This window comes from Loxodonta africana, chromosome X (genome assembly GCF_030014295.1).
Source record: "Loxodonta africana isolate mLoxAfr1 chromosome X, mLoxAfr1.hap2, whole genome shotgun sequence".
Lineage (NCBI taxonomy): Eukaryota > Metazoa > Chordata > Mammalia > Proboscidea > Elephantidae > Loxodonta > Loxodonta africana.
This window is the reverse complement of record NC_087369.1, coordinates 146,814,291-146,836,133: the sequence shown is the minus strand read 5'-3', so window position 1 is coordinate 146,836,133 and position 21,843 is coordinate 146,814,291. Positions and strand designations below refer to the sequence as shown.

At 38.8% G+C, this 21,843-nt stretch overlaps 1 protein-coding gene across 3 annotated transcripts in view; it reads left to right on the top strand.

Annotated features, from left to right (window-relative positions):
* Positions 1-1,212: 1,212 nt before the first annotated feature.
* The window catches only part of TENM1 (teneurin transmembrane protein 1), a 618,409-nt gene continuing 597,778 nt past the window's right edge, over positions 1,213-21,843 (top strand). For all 3 annotated transcript variants that reach the window (XM_010594654.3, XM_003414757.3, XM_003414758.4), the window contains exon 1: positions 1,213-1,932. In XM_010594654.3, the coding sequence (XP_010592956.1) occupies positions 1,716-1,932 (217 nt within the window). In that variant the 5' untranslated portion in view covers positions 1,213-1,715. The remainder of the gene's footprint in view (positions 1,933-21,843) is intronic.

The window sequence follows — 21,843 nt, the reverse complement described above, 5'->3', positions numbered from 1 at the left end:
TCAAGGATTATGAGGATGGTACACGGCTGGGCAGTATTTTGTTCTCTTGTAGAAAGGGTCGCTGTGAATTGGAACTGACTCCATAGCACCTAACAACAAAAACAACTATTGAACACATATCGGTCAAACCATAAACCTTCATTGAGTGATTTCATGTTCTGTATGCTTGCCATAAATATAATAGGCATTCCAAAAAGTGAGACCCTGTGCATGATATAGGAGTCTGTAGATTTTTTTGGAAGTATATATGCTGAAGAGTTGAAGAAAAATTAAGGAGTCAATTTCACTGCGAAATAAAATCATTAAATATTTGGTTTCAAACTAATTTTTTTTTAACCTTGCATGAAAGAGTCAAGTCGCAAAGTTGCAGTGGTAGACAGAACATGTAATAACATGAAGGCAAGAATGAAAAGAGGAAAATTTTTGCAGGGCTTTTAACTTTTCAGAGGACTTTGAGATCTCAGATCGCGTTTGATCTCAAACCTCTCTGTGCTAAGTAGGGCAGATAATGCCTTTGCTGGCCCTAAGATCCTCAGTGGCTCCTTGTTCAGCATTCTTTCTGTTGGGGAGGGGGATTTTCAATAATTTCTCATGAAATTTAAAATTGTTATTTCTTAAACCGGATTTAGATCTGCTGCTCCTCTACTCACCAAAGTGTTGTCTACATCCTCTCAGTACTCTGAAGAACAAAAAGTTACCACCACCTAACTCATTAACAGGAAACCCTGGTGGTTTAGTGGTTAAGTGCTACAGCTGCTAACCAAAAGGTCGGCAGTTCAAACCCATCAGATGCCCTTTGGAAACTCTATGGGGCTGTTCTACTCTGTCTATAGGGTCACTATGAGTCAGAATTGACTCGACAGCAGTGGGTTTGGTTTTTGGGTTTTAACTCACTAACACGGGAGAAAGATGTGGCAGTCTGGTTCTGTAAATATTTACAGCCTTGGAAACCCTGTGGGACCGTTTTATCCTGTCTTGTAGCGTTGCTATGAGTGGGAATCCACTCAACTGCGGTGGGTTTGGAACTCATTAAAAATGCTCTGCAGGCCTGAGTCTCAAAAGCCACAATATGAACACAAAGAGCTCATTCCCCCCCAAGGACACTTTATTTCATGAGCTCTGGTAGCTGTCTCTCTCACTCAGAGTCCTTCCCTTCCTCAGAGCCCTTATTTTAAATGTAATATTAAACCAGAGGTAAGAATGTGTGTTTTTTTTTTCCTGAGTGTAGTTCTCTTATCCATTTTCATTTCAAATGTGGAATGTGCTGGGTTAAGACTTATACTGCTGGCCCCTTTCAAATCTGATAATGTTTCTTAAAGCATCCACTGATTTCAACATAAAACACACACACACACCCCATAGAGCAACATTGTCCTTCATTTGCATTCCAATACAAATATTTTTGAAAACTGCCTCTCTTTTACTTTGAGTATTTTCTGATGCTGCAAACTCCAGATTAATCCTAAATGCTTGACAATGTATGCATGTAACACACAGGGTGTTATTATTGCCTCCGGCTAGCTTCATGTCATCTAGTTTCTTTTGCTTCAGTCCTTTGATAGTATTAGCAGGACTAATTGTGAATCTGCCAGATGCATTTTCTTGTGAAAGGCCAAATCTAAGAAGGCTTGTGTTTTTTCCCCTTTCTTCCAGGACTGTTTGTATTAAGGAGTTCCTCTTCTGTTTTTCATGAAAGTGAGTTTGCTTGGTCAGAGATGGAGCAAACAGACTGCAAACCCTACCAGCCTCTGTCAAAAGTCAAGCATGAAATGGATCTAGCTTATACCAGTTCTTCGGATGAAAGTGAAGATGGAAGAAAACCAAGACAGTCGTACAACTCCCGAGAAACTCTGCACGAGTACAACCAAGAGCTGAGGATGAATTACAATAGCCAGAGCAGAAAGAGGAAAGAAGTAGAGAAATCGACTCAAGGTATGTTTTTATTGGATTTTTATAACTAGTATTATTATTATTTTTCATTAGGAATGTGTATGTGGGTAAATTTATGTCCCCAGAACAAATTTGCTGATGTTAACTGGTTAATCATTCACACTGCTTACATATGTTTAGTGAGTCTGTTTCATATGTCAGCACAGCTGGGGTTGTAGGTTACATGTGCTTTTTACGGATTATACGTGAATTTGGATGCGACAATCCTCTTATCAGAGCATTCAAAATTTGTCTAATCCTACAAATAGCCATTTACAGACTGAAGGATAAATAATTTATAGTAAGAAGAAAAGTAAACAGCTAAGTGCTTTTCAAGCTATTGCCTGTATGGGACTAAGGTCTCAAATAAATATTTGACTGCTGTAAGACCAAGACCTTTCGGAAGGTTAGTGGAGACCAACAAACAAAGGTCCAAAAAGTCTATCAACAGACTGCTGAAACCTTTGCAGTGCAATCACAGGGAAAGTAAGAATTTGTTGGAACCCTTCCTTTGGACATCCTTGAATTGAGAAGATAGTTTCTAATAAATAGAAAACAGGTAGATAAAAAAACCTTATTATTTCTTTTAAATTGATAGATAAGCAATATTAGACACTATTTTTACTACATGGAAAAAAGATACTGACAGGTTATTTTTTATGAATCATCAATACTGAGATGAAAAAAAAGAGTAGATTTGATTATCTAGACCAGTGGTTTTCAGAGTGCAGCCCCCAGACCAGCAGCATCAGCCTCACTTAGGAACTTGCTAGAAATGAAAATTATCAAGCCTCACCCCAGGCCCACTGAGTCAGAAACCCTGGGAGTAGAGCTAAGCAATCTGTGGTGTAACAAGCCCTCCAGACATTTCTAATGCACACTTAAGTTTGAGGAGCACTGTTCCATCCCTCAAAATGACTTCAGTGTTCACATCTACTTGGGTGTTTTGTAGATATTTTTCTTCAGCACTTAACCTCTATCCTCTAGTCCTAAATTTTCATTTACCTACTTGGCATTTCCAAATGTCCACTGGCAACTCAAAATCAATATATGTAAAATAGGAGCAATAACCTTGGTACCCCCAATCCCACTCCTCTCCTTTATATCACTGACTCATGTTACTGGTGCTCCCATTTCGCAGTCGTCCATATATGCTTTCCATATCTAATCAATTGCCCCATCCAGTAGATTTAACTTCCAAGTCTTACAAATCTATCTTCTCCTTCCCATTCTCATTATCTCTACTCTAATTATATCTTGTCTGGACTGGTTTTCATTTTCCAACTGGTACCCTGGCTCTCATCTTATCCTGCTTTAATCCCCTTGTAGTGTTGTTACCTCTTCCTTGGAATACCCTTTCCTGCTATCTCCTCTTATTCTTTCTTATCCAACCATTTTTCAGGACCTAGCCTAAAAACATCCCTCCCCACCGAGCCTTTGCTACACTGTTACCCCTCATCACCATCACTACCCCATTGCATAGGTGACCTCTTCCTCCATGAACTTCAGGATACGTTATTTGTACCCATTTCTGCCTATTATTATGACTGGATATACCCTCTTAGATGGTACACTCAATGAAGATGGGGACCATGTTTTATTTATTGACCTCCATTTTCTATAATACTGTACATATAGTATGTACTGTATAATTTTTTTATTGAAGGAATAAGTTACTATCAAGTCAGACACAGGTGGTTTTCATGTATTGAAAACTGCATAGTTTTAAGCATGTAAAACGCAGCTATTACAAGTGAAAACTACTGTATTCTAATTAGTATTCGAATCTTATATTTTAAAAAATCTTCAAATTAAGCCAAAGATTTAAGACATTTATAATACCATTTAAATATACATTAAATGTTTATATTAACTCATAATGTGATGGCAAAAATAGACATTTAAACAAATTATTGCAATTAAGTGTAGTAAATGCTTTTACAGATAAATAAAGTACTGTGGAAGTGATATTTAATCCAGGTCTTAAAATTTGAATAAGAGTTTACCATAACAATATTCCAAAAGGGCTGATTAGCAGGTGCAAAGACAGAGAGTTGTGAAAAGGCCCAGAATGGTAAAAATTCAATCAGGCTAAAACAAGATACATTGGGGACACACCATGAAAATCCCCACATGCTCAGTTTAGGAGTTTTTTCCTTTAACCAATGAAAAAAGACTTTTATGTGGCGGAGAATGTCATGATGAATTCTCATTTTTAGGATGAGAACTCTGGCATCAGTGTAGAAGACTGACTGCAATTAGGAATAACCGGCCATCTGAGGCAGGCTAGTAGAGAGACAGTTCGTGAGACCACTGAATTAATTAGCCCAGGCTGGAAATGGTAATGAAGGTCTAAACTCTGGTTGTTTCAGTGTAAGTGAAGACACAATGAAGAAATTTGAGTGTGGTAGAATTGATAGGACTAGGCAATTGATTGTCCAGGTTGAAAGAGATAGTAGAGTCACAATGACTCTAAAATTTCAAATTTGAGAAACTGGGGAGATGGTGATCCATTCACCAAGACAAGAAACATGGAGGAGGAACAGGTTGAGAAGGGAAGAGAATTAGTTTCTTTTTGGACCTGTTAAATTTAAGATGGAGCCCTGGTGACAGACTGGTTAAGTGATACGGTTACCAACCAAAAGGCCAGCAGTTTGAATCCACCAAGTGCTCCGTGGAAAACCTATGGGGCAGTTCTATTCTGTCCCATAGGGTTGCTAGGAGTCAGAATTGATTTGAAGGCAACAGATTTGGTTTGGTTTGAAGTTTAAGATGCTTGTGTGACATCCAAGTGGATTTGTCCATCAGGCAGTTGGAGATGTGGGTCCGGAGTTCAGGACAGATCTAGGCTGTAGCTGTAAGTTGATTTGAACTTGCCAGTGTCTTATAGTAGAAGAATCCTGTGAATGGATGATATTACCCAGGGAGAGTGTGTAGAGTGAGGCTAGAAAAAGGCCAAGGACAAAAACTTGAGTCTATCATTCATGAACTGACACAAACACTTTTTGAACCTATTTATATTTTTAGCTAGCACCATCCTTCAGTGCACTGACTTACATAAAATATAAAGATTCGGGAGCTGAAAATCGGAAAACTTGTGCTTTCATCTGCCACTGGCTCACTGATCTTTAGAAACACCCAGGAGGGAAAATATGTTCCTCTTTGGGGGAGAAATGAATTAGCCCACATTAGGCAAAACCGTGGCTCTAATTAGCACCTTTTTTTTTTCGTTGTTTCATTCCATGAGGAAGAAAAAATGTTCTTAATTTTCTGAAATATATGTCAATGGTAGCGTCTCGCGTTAACCTAGCTAGAGTCTAGCCTAACATTATTTTTCAGGAATAAAACTCTCAGAAAATCATTGAGTTTTGGGTCAGGAGGGAAGAAAGCAAAAACAAGTTGATCCGGCACCTGTTATAGTGCCTGGCACTGTGCTAAATGTCTTTAAAGCTTTCTATCTCTGTTACCTTAAGCAGGTCTCTGAGCTTGTTTTCTCATCTGCAAAATTTACTTCATTATCACCATTGTCACCTCTGAATAGTACCTACTCTGTGCCAGGCCTCTGCTTGGAGCTTTACATTCGCTCTTCATAAACGCTTTATAAGGGATGAAATACTGTCCCCAGTTTACGGATGAGGTAACTAAGACTTGTAGAGAAGTAACTTACCAAAGGTTCTACAGCTAAGAAGTGGTGAGAGTTGGAAGCGGAAATCAAGTCTACATCTCCAAAGCCCCCACTTTCCACTATCTACACTGCCTCCCATGCCTACATCATGAAGTTATAATAAGGATTAATTGGGATGACCAGTGTGAAAGTGATAAGGAACCCAATAAATGTTAGTTTCATTTCCTTCCCCCAACAACCTTGCCTGCCTCTTTATGTTCCAATGACCAAGGCTTTACAAGGAGGTTTAAAGCCTTTCTATTCTGATTATCTTCACAAAACTGCAGATGATGTGCTATAATGATTTAACATGAATTATTCCTGAGGCTGTTTGTTTGTTTTTACTTTTTTAAGAAAGTTACTGTTTCATCCAATTCAAGGGAGTTGTTTTGGGGAAGCACTCATTGGAGGAAATACTTCATTCACTCTGAAAATATTTTCATATTCTTATCTTTATTTACCAAGAAAGCAGCCGCAGGTACACATACACTCATGTACACATGAGCACACATGCATACACACATACACATACACACAGTACTGAATTCTAAAAGTAGTTTTCTCATTTTTCAATAGCTATTGAATTAAAGGATGGACATTAACCTAATATTATTCACAACCCTTTACTGACAGAATGAATGAGCCCTGGGCAGGCTTATTTTACATGATTTTTGGCAGCTCAAATAGCAGAGATAGATTTCCTGGCGGTACACAGGCTAGCAGTTGTTCCCAAGCAGCCTCGCTGCCTAAAGAGGCATTCGTTAACTAAGAAATTAGTGTACTATGAAAATATAAATATATGGAAATATATGGATATACATAACAAGGATAATACGTTTAGTAATGAGAATTGCCCTATAATTTTTATAATAAATTAGCTTTGCATGTAGCCATTTTACTGCAAAGTAATTATGAATGAAAAGTCACCCATGCATGAAGAGTAGGTGTGGTGAAGACCTGTTAAATCCCACAAGATAATAGACCCCTAAGATATTACACCTGACGTAAGCATTTCATTTCTCCCTTCTTGACCTGCTCTTTTGTGGTTTTTCTTTCTCCTAATATGGTTTTTATTTGTTTGGTTGGTTATTTATTTTCCTCTTCAGCATTACAGGCTATATCTCAATTTATCGCCATCTAGTGGATAAAATTTAAAATAAGTTTGTATTTACCAAGATTACATGGAAGCAATGCCTACATCATCCATCCATCCATCCATCCATCCATCCATCCATCCATCCATCATCCATCCATCCATCCATCCATCCATCCATCCATCCATCCATCCATCCATCCATCCATCCATCCATCCATCCACCCACGCACCCATCCACCCATCCGTCCATCCGTCCACCTCTCCATTCGTTTATTCATTTATATATCAAACGTTCATTTGGTTTCAACTATGCACCAATACTGTGCTATGTGGATGAAGTTCATCTTGAAATAAATGAACACTAGCACTGAGTTTGGTTTGGGTTTTGAGTGACTATTATTTTCTCCTTCTTTGCCCCAGGTTAATGAGTCACTTCATCTCACAACTGGAGCTGCTTAAATAGCATTGTTATTAGGGGGTTCAAAGAGCCACATTTCTCAATTCGTATTTCGAACACTTAGTAGTAGTTTAAACTATTGTTTGCTTATGCCTAGAGAGTTTGGATAACAGTTGCTACAAAAATCTTGAGGGAACTCTTAGTATCTGTATTCACGTGGTAAAGATCACAGATGACAGGTGTAATATAATGTAGCAAGGCCTATAAAATGAAAATTTCAACAGCATTTGATCACATGTAATGAATTTTCTGCTGTGAGCATGTTATGCTTCTAGTTGTCATGGGTTTCTAGCATAAAAATGTATAATGGCTGCCCTCAAAGAACTTAAACTATAAGAGAAAATTAACCGAGTTATTTAGCAACAACTCCAATTGGCTTGTGTCTTTCACTTGGTAGCATTTGTTCATGAAAAATTATTCAATAAGTGTTTACTTATATAACATCTGAAACTAGGATGGAATGTCCATGGCTCTTGTGCCACTACACTCTATACCTTTCTCATGGCAGACATCCCTAATCCACCATGGTGCTCTTTTCTGTTGAGTCTAACTACATCGTCACATCCATATCAACGCATCATTCCGTACAAGCATTGTCAATCAATTGAAGTTGGTAGGAAAGATGAAACCTACTTCCTATCCATGGTCTGCTTATCTGTGCTAAGTTTTGTGTTAAACTCTGAAGATACAGAGATGAATAAGAAGCAGGGTTGCTTTCAAGGAATTCAGAGTGCAGTTGGGAAGGCAGATATAACCAGCAATCATGATTCAATATCACTGGGGTTATAATAGCGATATATGTAAAATAGTGTGGGAGCCTAGAAGCTGTAATCATGTACTCTGCTTGAGGAATGACGAAAATGATTATGAGAGAAATACCTAACATTTATTAAGCACCAGGCACTGAGTAAGGCACTTGAGATGGATTATGTTATTTCATCCTTACAACAATGCTATGAGGTTGGGGATCATTATTATCATCATTTTACAGATGAGGAAAGTGAGGCACAGAGACGCAAAGTTACTTACCCAACATTACAGAGGTAGTAAGTGATAGAGCTGGAATAGGAATCCAGGCAGTCTGACATTAGAGACCTCTGCCCCGTAGGGTTTCCAAGGAGCAGCCGGTAGATTTGAACTGCTGACCTTTTGGTTAGCAGCCAAACGCTTAACCACTGTACCACCAGGGTTCCTTATGGGCAAATAAACAGCTCTAAATTCAGATCTCAAACTTGAGGAAATGGTGTCACTGTGTGTGTGTGTGTGTGTGTGTGTGTATTTGATGTCATCTATATAAATAGGTGGTTTTTGAAGCTGCGAGACTAGAAGAGATCATCACTAGATGATCTCTGTGATTCTCACTAGAATATGTATAGTCAGTTCAGGAATAAAGAGAGCCAAGTAAGATACCCTGTGAAACACTTGAATTTAAAGTAGTAGGAAGAAGAAAAGAAGTGGTTTTGGGGTGTCAGAGGAGAATTAGAAGAAAGTTACATCACATGAACCAAGGGAGGAGACTTCTCAGCCGGAAGGTTGGCTAATATTGTCAAACACTGCAGAATCAACAAGTAGAATGAAAAGCGACAGAAAGTCATTAAAGCAGGCACTTTACAAGGTCATTGCTTACTTTTAGAACCAAGATTCTTGACCTTGACTGCACATTAAATTCACCTAGGGAGGTTTACAAATCCCCTTGCCAAGACTGCTCCCCAGACCAATTGAGTCAGAATTTGTAGGGGTAGAACCCATCTGTCAGCATTTTTTAAATCTCCTCTGGAGATTTCAATGAGCATCGAAGATTGGGATACACTGCCTTAGAGTAAGGGCTTTGAATAATCTTAGAAAAAGATGCTAAATTATAATGTTTTGAAGAGTGAATGCAATTGAATGTAATTACTGGAATAAGGCTCTATTGGAGAATGTTTTGGGACCTCAGGTGTGAGGCTTTGATATAGGAAGGCTCACTGCTTCCTCTGAGATAGAAAATAAGGATGAGGCTGAAGATATGTTAAAAAAAATGGAGTGGCAAGAGGTTGATGAAGTTTGTGTCTTAATGGTCTCAATTTTCTTGACTAAGGAACAGGCCTGGTTATCAGCTGAAAATGTGCATCAAGGCAAGGGTTTAAGATGGGTAAAAAGAGACATTGTTGACTAGGCCAACAGGGAGTTGTATGTACATATCTGGAGCTCAGGTGAGGCCAGGATAAAGAAGGAGATGTGGGAATATTAATGACAGTTATCACTTATTGGGAAACCCTGGTGGCGTAGTGGTTAAGTGCTACGGCTGCGAACCAAAGGGTCAGCAGTTCAAATCCACCAGGCGCTCCTTGGAAACTCTATGGGGCAGTTCTACTCTGTCCTATAGGGTCGCTATGAGTCGGAATTGACTTCACAGCACTGGGTTTGGTTTTTTCTTTTTGGTATCACTTATTGAGGAGCCCTGGTGGTGCAGTGGCTAAAGCGATCAACCTCTAACCAAAAGGTCCGTGGTTCAAAACCACCAGTGGCTCTGTGGGAGAAAGATGTGGCAGTCTGCTTCTAACAGATTTATAGCCTTGAAAACCATATCAGCACCCATGGAAGCAGCAGTCAAGAAATGGACTGCCAAAAGAGCAAACAAATCTGCCTTGGAGGAAGTACAACCAGAATGCTCCTTGGGAGCAAGGATGGCAAGACCACATACTTTCTTCTATATACTTCTACGTACTTCTCACATACTTTGGATATGTTATCAGGAGAGATCGGTCCCTGGAGAAGGACATGATGCTTGGTAAAATAGAGGGTCAGCGAAAAAAGAGGAAGATCCTCAGCAAGATGGACTGACATAGTGACTGCAACGATGGGCTCAAGCATAGCAATGATTGTGAGGATGGCGCAGGACTGGGCAGTGTTTTGTTCTGTTGTACATAGGACCACTGATTCGATGACACCTGACAACAACAATGATGTAGAAATAATCATCCTGACTCCTATTTTATAACTAGCCAAACTGAAACTCAGGAAGTTGAGTAATTAGCCCAAAATCACACAAATTGAATAAGTAGCAGGGCTATGACCCCATGTCTCTATAACTAAAACTTATATTCTTTTCAGTACACTATTAGGTGATGAGTCTAGTAGATGACATTGTGTTTTAAGGGCTTAAATATAAATTTTCAATTAGTAAAATGTTTCGTGAGCAGTATTGAGTGCCAAACTGATGTTAAAAAACTTTTAGGGGACCCACTCTGTGTAGCAGATTTAAGGGAGATAGGATACATACTTTATGTGTTGAACTTTATTATTCTCATGAAGGGGGAACCCCAGACTCTTCTCCATATTTCTGAAACAAATCATAGCATACCATTCTTCTGAAAATCCTCCAGTATCTCTCAATGCATAGTTAGGGGGCAGGCACTAATAAATGCTGTGAGAATCTGATCAAAGCTCTGAATTTTCTTTTCAGAAAAAATACACATACACAGAGTATTTGTCATACATTTATGTAGTTCAGGAAGCCCTTGAAGTTTTTCTGCATCCATGGGCCATGGGTTGATTTTCTGCTAAGGGAAATTCGCCTCCCTTAAAACCAAAAAACCAAACCTGTTGCCACTGAGCTGATTCAAACTCTTAGTGACCCTGTAGGACAGAGTAGAACTGCCCCATAGAGTTTCCAAGTAACAGCTGGTGAATTTGAACTGCTGACCTTTTGGTTATCAGCTGAGTTCTTAACCACTGCTCCAATTTAGATAATCCAAGGTTTAGCACTAAAAGGAGAAGCTACCAGGGTTTCGGGGTAGGAGGCTACAAAGCAGTAAACTGTGAACCTGAGTTTCACCTTCCCCTTGGCATTATATCACCTTGATTTACTACTACCATTGTCAAGTAGGAAGTTTTCTATCCAGTACTGAAGCCACAGATGGCCTGGGTATTGTTTTTAACAATGGAGGCAATATTTCCTAACATAGACATTTACACAACACACCCCTGCATACAAATGATATTTATAAATTATGTTGATGGGTGCAAAAATACACATGACACAGGTAAATTCACAAACTGGTTTGGAGAAGGGAAGGCGCTCAGGTTGAGAGATGGAGGAAGAGTATTTACAGTGATGCAGTGTAGCAGTTGAAGGTTGAGCGTCCTTTTGAGGACCGTAATTTCTGTAAAACTCCCCTATTCCTTCTTACCCGTTACCTAGGAGTATAAGTAGCCACACTCAGTCACAATCCATCATTTCCTAGACACCAGTTCATTACTAAATGGTAAGATTCACCTGGTAGGACTTTTTTTTTTTTAATGATATTGTGTTTTTGGTGAAGGCTTCCATAGCAGTTTAGTTTTTCATTCAACAATTTCTACATAAATTATTCATTGACATTGGTTACATTCTTCATAATGTGTGAACAGTCTCATTATTTCCATTCTGGTTGTTCCATTTCCATTAATGTAGTTTCCCTGTCCCCCTACCTTCTTACCTTTGTTTTGAGGGAATTGTTAACCAGATGATTTTTAAAGGAACATGGTACTCACAGGTGATATTCTTTATGAGCCAATCTGTTATTTAGCTAAAAGGTGGCCTCAGGGGTTTGTTTCAGTTCAAGGTTTAAAGAGTACCTCAGGGCAATAGTCTCAGGGACTCCTCCAGTTTCAACCAGTCCAGTAAATCTGGATTTTTTAAGAATTTGAGGTTCTATTCCACATTTTTCTCCCATTCTATGAGGATCCATTATGTGGCCCTGATCAGGTTGATAGTGGTAGCTGGTCACTATCTGGTCTCAGGGTAGATGAGGACATAGTTCCTATAGACTATTAGTCCTGCAGACTAGTTTCTTCTCTGAGTCTTTGGTTTCCTTCTTTCTCTTTTATTCCGATCGAGTAGAGACCAGTTGTTGTTAGTAGGACTAAATTTGGTTAAAGCAATATTTATGCAGATTTTTAAACTAACTTAATGAAACAGTATACAACTGCAACTAATTACAAACATATTACACATGTGTGATTTTCCCTTTGCCCATCAGTCTCTTGGACAGTCTTTACCCAGAAATAACTAGGTCGGTTTCTCAGTTGCTTTGCTTCCGAGGCTGCATAGCTTTTTGTTCTCAATCTGAAAATAGCTCTTGAACCTCTGCACACTCATTTCATTTCTACTGTTTATCCCTGAACCTACTTTTCTTAGTGCTTCTTCCTAACTGAAGATTAAAAAAAACTATACCATAGGATAGAGGATGATTCTGGTGTTGTCTTCTTAAGTAAGTCTTTACTCAGCGGAATTGTGCATTTTCCTTTGAGAACCCACATAATTTCAGAAGGAAAAGACTGGCTCTCTTGCTAAGTGTCACATAGATGACTATCCCCTGGGAAACAAGCAACTATTCTTTTTGGGGTACATAATTTGGTCTCTGTCTTTGAATTGTTCCAGCTAAAGGGCAGGATCAAAGGGGCTATATAGCCTTGACATTATGAAGTCTGAGAAAAAAAGCCTTTTTTTTTTTTTTACCTTTTAACTTTTTAGAGCCCACCTATTCTATGGTAAGGAGCCCTGGTGGCACAGTGGTTAAGTGCTTGGCCGCTAACCAAAAGGGTTGGTAGTTTGAACCCCCCAGCCACTCCGAGGGAGAAAGATGTGGCAGTCTGCTTCCATAAAGATTACCAAACCCATCGCCGTCAAGTGGGTTCCAACTCATAGTGACCCTATAAGACAGAGTAGAACTGCCCCATGAAGTTTCTAAAGAGCGGCTGGTGGATGAAAACTGCCAATCTTTTTGGTTAGCAGCCGAGCTCTTAACCACTGTGCCACCACGGCTCCTCCATAAAGATTATAGCCTTGGAAACCCTATGGGGCAGTTCTACTCTGTTCCGTGCGGTCACTATGAGTCAGAATTGACCTGAGGGCAGTGGGTTTGGCTAGTTTTGGTAATCTATGGTTAGCAGGAAGGCACAGAGATAAGTCGAATGGGTTGAATGACAAACATGATAGGTAATTTGGCTAAAGCAGAGAGACTGTTGAAAGCTGATGAAAAAAGGAGGTTGGTGAAATTAGAAGAAAGCAGTTGCTAAAACTAAAAAGTGAAGCAAAAGGGCATGGCTTTGGTTCAATAGATAACAGGGAGCCCCTGAGGCATCCTTGAAGGGCTTTAGTTCATAGGCTTGATTGAGACTGTATCCACATTAAATGCTGATTCTCTTATTAAAAAGATTTGAGCAAGATTCAGAATAAGCATTTCAAAATGTAGCTGTATGTTCCTGTGGCCAGTCAAAAACAGTTTTAAATCTCTGCAAAGACATGACTATGAGGTGTGCCAACATGTCCTGTCAGGAAATCATCCTGTCAGAAAATTCTTTTTGTTGCTTTTTTGGTCATCTCTGATGTAGAACTGGCTCCATAAACAAATAAGTTCTATTTACTTTGAGCACTTTCTTTCTCATCATAATTCTGAAAGGGTCTAGAGGTGACAGAAGATAAATCTTAAATCCCTTGAAACCTTGGAAATATTCTCATTTGAAGCTTTTATACCAAAAGCTGAAGAGTCTGCTGGACTGTTGGTATAAACTGAACCATATGCAGTGTTATTTTGGTGCCAATCATTTCTGTAACACATGAGGTAGTTAATTTTTATTACTCTTGAGTGTTTGGCTTGTTGAGCAGATGACCTTTGGTATCTTTTGTGCCATGGAAATAAACACATAGAAATGAGCTCAAAGGCAAAAAAAAAAAAAAAATGTAATGACACGCCCAAACCTTTAATAGAATTTTAAGGTTTGAGTTAAGATTCATTTCTCGAGTTTTAACTGAGACATTTACAAGGCTTCACTATTGAAGGGCAATTATATCTCCTCATTAATTGTTCAAGTCCAGCATTTCAAGAACACTTAAAAAAAATTATCACATTGCCATACAATCAGGCTGAATGTTAACGTGTCTCAAATTATTCAATAAATATGGTCCAGAATCACTTTCACTAACTGGAAAAAAAAAGTAATCTGTGGTTTTGATAAATGAGGTGGTCAAAAATGCAGAATTTTATTGTATGACACACACACATACATATTTTATGCCATACATATTGATCACCATTTTATCATATATATGTATGTTTAATCACCATTTATTTAAAAAAAAATGAGATGTCAATTTGTAATAGGATTGCTCTGTAATTGTCATTTTCTATTGATTGCGTTTTTCTGAAAGAAGACATACTCGTATATAATAATGAAGAGCCAAACCAGTTTCCCACCCCAAATACTGTATGCCCCAGGTATGCTTGACAGCTATTAGTGCCTGGCAAGGTGTGTGTTTCTTAATGATTTCCCTAAGACTACCTCTCGCAAAGATGGTAAAAAAAACTGATTTCCAAAGCGTCGGTAATGGTAGCACAGCCAGGGCCTTCAATGTTCTTTCTATTCCACATTATGACTGGTAGGTCCCGTATATCTGGCCAATAGACCATGGAACATATCTGGCCAATTTGCCTTAAAAGTACAATTGGGTTGGCTGTGCTGTCTTTCTGTCACCATACTTTTGGGATGTACTTTAAAGCCTGGAACGGTATTTGGTGTGCAAAAGTGCTCAATAAATACTTTTTGAACAAGTGAATTTATTGAGTGTATGCCAGTTGCCTTTGAGTCAATTCTGACTCAGTGCAACCTCATGAGTGTCAGAGTAGAACTGCGCTCCTTGGAGTTTTCAATGGCTGTTTTTCAGAAGTAGATCGCCAGGCATTTCTTCTGAGGTGCCTTTGAGCACACTTGAACCACCAACCTTTGGCCAGCAGCCAAGTGTTGAATGTATAGGAATTAACATTCTATTTTCGGTTTTGGTTTTGGTCTGGTAAATTAAATTAGAAAGGGCCTCAAATTTGAATATTGGCCACTTTGATTGATATGTATCTTTTTTTTGTTTTCTGCTTTTCATACAACTAATATGGTAGTTTTAGTATATGATGCTTTGTCTGAATGGTTTGTAGTCCTCATAGTATCATAGAAACCAAATTTAGATAAAACGATTTTACAATTTAAGTTTAAGTTGCTAACCTTTTGCGGTTAATCAAGAGTTAGCCTAAAATTCATTGATGAAAAAGTTTCTAAAATGAATGGGTTTACTCATTTTTCATGCCTTAGTTTGTAGAGTTAATTTTGATGTGGAATTAGTTGAAGACTGTGTGTGTGTGTGTGTGTGTGTGTAGGAAGTTGTTATTCTGCTCAGTTACTTCCACTTTTACTGTACTAGACCATAGATGTAGAAGCCATTGAAGATTGGCCTCAATATATACATGAGACCCTGAAATCCTGGAAGTGGCTTTGTATTCTTGATATTTGTCTCATCCTTATCAATGTTAACTGCCAGTGGTGAGTAACCCCCAAAAAACCCACTTCTAGAAAGGGAGATATTCCAATTAAATGAGGCTCCCCATTACTTAGGTTTTGTTCATTGTGGTTGTACTGTACTAATAAGAGAGCTGAAATGTATATTTGCAACTCTTATTTCATATGTTTATATGTAGTGGACTCAAAAATTCCATTTCAGCGTACAGTTTGGAGCCTATATTGTTAGAATTCTGCCTTCACAAGAACACTGTGAATGAAGGTGGTCGCATTGGAATTTGTAATCTTACATAATGCCCAGATTCAGCAAGAGTGCCATCAGAAAATTGCCTATTCAACAATCTAAACAGACTTCTCATAAGTCATTCTTTTGATAAAACATGTGAACTTTTGCTAAAATAAAGGTTTAAAAAGCAGAAGCTGTAGAAGGAACACAATTAAGCACTTTTTATTATTCGGGTTCCAAACCAAAGTTCAAAGCACTTAAAATTGAATCACAAGGCTGCCAAGGACCTTCTGAGAACACACCTTCAGGCAGGACCACATTAAACCCGGCTCTCCAAAAAACACATGAAATTTGATTCTATTTAAATCCTATTCACCAACCTTTGTTGATAGTGTGCTGTGCTGATCTTTCCCTCCCTGTTATCACAGCAATTATAATTTTCCATTCTATATACCCGTAAGCCTCACCACAGCTCCACTTAACAATTACTGTTTTCCAGAAGCAGCATTCAATAAGTATTTGATGATCAATGACTTTGAAGGCATCAGGAAACTTCTACCATTTTCTAGTGTTTGACAATGTTTACTGCTAATCATATTTTACCAAAATTCTGCAGGTAGCACTTTAAGTCTCAACTCCTTTTCCCGCCCTTAGAGAGCATGCAACATAACCAGCCACCATCAACCAGTAACTAGACACTTTTATATAGAGCAGTACTTTGCACACATTAGGCCAGGCATTTAATATTTAATAAACCTAGTTTGAAAGTTTAGTATGCTTGTTTTTATGTATTCAATGCATAGGTATTTGAGGTGGCATAACAGAAAGAATACTAAACTAACAACAATTTGGGTTCAGATTGCTCTTTTACTTAATGGCCTAGCATGGTGTTGTTGCAAAATTAGTGTTCAGTAAATATTTACTGCAAAAGTGAAGGAATTGAATGAATGAAGCCTTGGGAATCCCTTCCCCTGCAACCTTGTCAAGTAGTTCTTTTCACTGTCCAACCTGCCTCAAACATGTTCCTCCTTTGAGGCCACTGCTTCTCTATCTGCCCCTCCTTTGGAGCATACTCATTCACTATCTCACACTCCACGAACCTCAATCCCTACTGCAGCACAAAAATTCCTCTACCTTTGTGTAAAAAACAAACAGAGCCAATAAACAAAAACCTGCTCCTTTGTGGTACGGGCCATTCACTTTATCAACTGTACAGATATGGTCCCCCATTTCTTTAATGTTTTTGACCTGGTAAAATTCTCCCCCTTGATTTCAAGTTTTGCATTAATCCTGGATATATTTGCACCAATTTTTATCTCTCCTTGTAGTACTGTTATAAACCTGTCCATCCCCCTCAATTCACCTGGCTAGGACCTCTCATCCTTCCAGTCTCTAGTAGACACTGCCTCCTCTGGACAGCACGGATGCCCCTGCTATGTGATTTTATGTGACTTTTTACTTCTATAGGGTCGGTATGAATCGGAATCGACTCAACGGCAATGGGTTTGGATTTTTTGGTTTTTGTACTTGCTTCTATTTTTCTATTATAGCACCAATCATCCTAAATTGTAATCGACTGTTAAGTTGTTTGCTTCTCCAACTAGACTGTCAACTTATTGAGGGAAGGAACTGCATCTTGTTTAATCTTATAAACCCTGACACATAGTGCAAAACAATTTTTTAATGATATAACAACTTTTATATGAGGTTTTGTTTCCATTTATGTTAAATGGGGATAATATCATCTTCCTGTGGTACAGAGGACCAACTGAGGTTGTATGCATGAATCATTTCCGAAAACCACCAGGATGCAAATATTATTCCCAGTTGTCAAATCCTTTCACAGGTGCCTTTAACTCACAGATTGCCAATTATGGCCATTTTCAAAGAAGTGATTTTCTTCTCATTCTTAGGTACTAGGAAAATGTGTCACTGGAAATAATATGAAAATGAATGAACTGGAATTTTATACATGGGGATAAGGGAACGTTCTATGTCCATACCAGTCTTCTGATTTCACTGAGGGTCATTAGTTCCCACACTCTCGCCTTATAGTTTAACCATATGTATGAGCAATAAAACCAAACTAAACCCATTACCATCGCGTCGATTTTGACTTAGAGTGACCCTATAGGACAGAGTAAAACTGCCCCTTAAGGTTTCCAAGGAGCAGCTCCTGGATTCGAACTGCCGACCTTTTGGTTAGCAGTTGAGCTCTTAATCACTGCGCCACCAGGGATCCTTATAGTGGAAACACACTTAACACATTTTTTAGCCCTGTCAGAGTGACTATGTTGTAAGACCTCTAGTTAAATTACTGCTGAACACCAGAGAATGATTTTCTGCTCAAACCTTCTAGGAACTGACACTGCAAAAAATGACACGATAACGTCATACAATAAAATTCTTAAATTCTGAAGGAATATTGATGAAAATCAAATTCCTAACATCCATCCTTTTTTTTTTTTTCAGTACCTTAATTATGCACTTTAACCAATGAGAATAGAAAAATCTTACTAGGCTACAATGTACCAAACACATCATGGTTTTCGTTACACTGTAGGTCTCTGTCTCTGTAAATGCCATCCAAGGTAGTCCAGTGTTAAAGCATGTGCTCTTTCTAATACGTGCGGATGGCAGTGACCCAAGGATGAGGTTATAGTACCCTTCGACAGCAGATGAGCATTTTCCCATTGAGTTCTTCATCACCTTCTATTACGTTCATGCTGCAAACCCACTTCCAAGTTTTTATGATCTATTCCTATATGTTACTACCATTACACACCTATATTTATTCAAAATTCTGTACATAATGTGGGATTAGTTACATTGGGAAAGCTCAAGAGCTGTTAAAAACTATTGAACAAATGAATCTGTTCAGTTTCCTTCGTTGGTACTCTTTAAGAGGCACAGTCTATTGAGTGTTGTAGCTTGAATAAAAAAAAATTATTGCTTGAATAGATGGAAATAATTGCTGTTTAGTTTATTATCATGTTGGCCCTACTAACTAAGCATGCACTGGACTATTTTACAATTAAGTCTACTCAGAGAGAGAACGGGAGAGTTTCTAATCTTCTAGGGATTTTTTTTTCTTCCTTTAAAGGTTATAACTAGAATTGGTAGCTCATAAAAAGCCCAAATCGATATTGCCATTGACTTAATCCACATAAGAGGCTTAACTTCATAGGTGACTTCTGAACAACTGAAACAAAACAAAAATCAGTCTCTGGTGAGTCCTCAGATTTAAAATAAAGTTGGAAGCTGTTGCGCAAAAATACTTCTAGACTAACAAAGACAGTAGAGTGAGACTTTACAATTACACTTCGTCAAATAAATCTTCATGCTTACCCATTTTCAAGAGTAATAATAGCTAATATTTACTGTTTGTCAGACACTGTGCTAAGCATGATCTCATTTAACCCTTAAAATAACCCTATGGTATCCAGGTGTACTTATAACCCCCATTTTACAGGTAATAAAATTGAAGCTTAGAGAGGAGGGTTAACTTTCCTAAAATCACACATCTAGTAAGTATCTGAGGTAGGACTTGAACATATGTCTTTGCGGGCACTAAAGGTCATGTTCTTATTCAATATTCTATATATGTAACATGTCATTCATAAGGTATGGTTGTTGATGTTCAAATGGGTCTATAAAGGAAGTTGATTTTCCTTACCTACCATTAGAAAAATCCGTATGTTTTTCTTAGTTATAGGGATTGGTATACTGTGAGCCATCTTCACTTTAATGTCAGAAACCTACTGTGATTACCATCAGGTCAATATCTTTTACAAGGTGCCTATCCAAGACTAAACTGTATGTCATAGCCATGTGACAGTATTCTTTTCTGTGCCAGGATAACTATCTAGGATGAAGATCTAATTCATGACCTTTCTCTAACATTATACACTAACTACTTGAATTAACTGAGCCAAAGGTAATTTACTCAATAAATCAGTTGCTGTCAAGTCAATTCCAACTCGTAGTAACCCTATAGGACGGAGTAGAACTGCCCCATAGGGTTTGCTAGGCTGTAATCTTTTTGGAGGCAAACTGCCACATCTTTCTCCTGCAGAGCAGCTGGTAGATTCAAACCATTGACCTTTCAGTTAGCAGCCAAGCACTTTAACCACTGCGCCACCAGGGCTCCTAATTTACTCAATAATTACCAGTTTATTCCAAGGCCTTCAGTTTAACAGCCTCTCTTCTTTAGAAACTCATACTATCAAATTGTTTTCTCCTTCCCTCTACCTCATTAAAGTGGTCTATCAATCTTCAGAGTGTTGACTGACATTTTTTTGGTGTCTAATCATTGCATGATGGTCTTCTTCATTCCACTCCATACTATTATTTGAAGGAAATTCAATATTTAGGTTAATGATTTTTCTAATATATAAGCCCTAGAGTCCCTTGACATCCTTAGCAAATGCTCTTGTCAGGATCACTAAGGCCTCCACATTGCTAAATTCAATGGTGAATTCATAGTTCCCATCCTGACCTTTCAGCAGCATTGGACTCCTTCCTCTTCACTTGATTTTCAGGATCTCACACCTTTCTGAGTCTCCTTCTACCCCATTGGATATTCTTTGCCACTCTCTTTTACTAAATCTTCCTCATCCTCCCAACAGTTAAACATCGGAGGGCCTGAGGACTCAAACATCAGACCTTTTCTCTTACCTTCGCTACACTTACATTCCCTCGGTCATATATCAGTCTGTCTCATACTGGTAATGACATTTATCTGCTGAAGGAAATTTACATCTCCAGATTGGACCTCTCCCCTTAACTCAAGATTCATCTATCCAGCTGGCTGTGTGTCATCTCCACATGGATCCTAATAAGCATCTCAAAGTTAACTTATCTGTATCAGACATCTCATGTTTTCCACTTCACATTCTCTCATCCCACCTCTTTACTCCAGCTGTTGCTGCAGCTACCAACTGCATCCAAATATACACCAGCAGCACCTCATCTGCACTGGATGTATCTCATTTCCTCCTTTTTCTGCCATCCCCCTGTGGAATGCCCATTTCAACCCATTCAACCATAGTGAAGCATGTGCCAACCTGAAAGTGTGAAAGAGTTCATACCCCATGGGGCAACCCTTGGCCAACGAGAGACAGAAAGCCAGTCAGTCATAAATCCTTCCATCTTCTGTGCTTGGAAACCCTGGTGGTGTAGTGGTTAAGTGTTACGGCCACTAACCAAAAGGTTGGCAGCTCGAATCCACCAGGTGCTCTTTAGAAATTATGGGGCAGTTCTACTCTGTCCTGTAGGGTCTCTATGAGTCAGAATTGTCTCGACGGCGATGGGTTTTTTGTTTGTTTGTTTGTTTTTGGTTTATATTACTTCTACTACTCCTTTACTCCTGTTTTTAGAATCACTTCTCAAAATCTACTCCCTGCACAAAATCCCTTGTCTGAGATTTTGCTTTGTGGGGAACCTAGGCTGAGACAATATTCAAGGCCACACTCCTTGTGTTCCCTCCAAAACCTGTCCCTGTTTCATCCTTCTCCATCTCCGATTATGGTAACTCTTCTTTCCAGATCCTCCAATCAAAAACTTTCAAGTTACTCCTGACCTCCTCTCTTTCTTTCACACCCCTCATCCGATTATCGGCAAACCTTTCCCTGTCTACCTTCATAACATATTCAGTGTTTGACTACTTTCGGCTACCTTCTCTGCTTCTACCGTGGTCAAAACCACCATTATTTCACACATTGATTTTTGCTTTAGCCTTCTAACTTGTCTTCCTGCTCCTACCCTTGCATTCCTACAATTAGTTCTTAATACAATAGCCAGAATGATCTTTTTAAAATCTAAATTAAATCATATCGCCCCCCTGCTCAGAACCTGCAAGGATTCCCATCTCATTCAGAACACAAAAACCTATGTAATCTGGCCTCCCTTTACATTTCTGACCTCTACTCCCACTACTGTCTCATCCTCTCTGTTCCAGCCACATCCGCCTCTATGATGTTTTCAAACAATGTAGGCATCTTTCTGTCTCATGGCCTTTGCATTTGATATTTTCTCTGCCTGAATTATTCTTCCCCTTGATGTCTTGATGGCTTGCTCTTTCACCTGATGCAGATGTCCCCTCAGTGAGACATTTCCTGACCATCATATTGAAAACTACAACCCTCCCACCGCACACTGCCTTT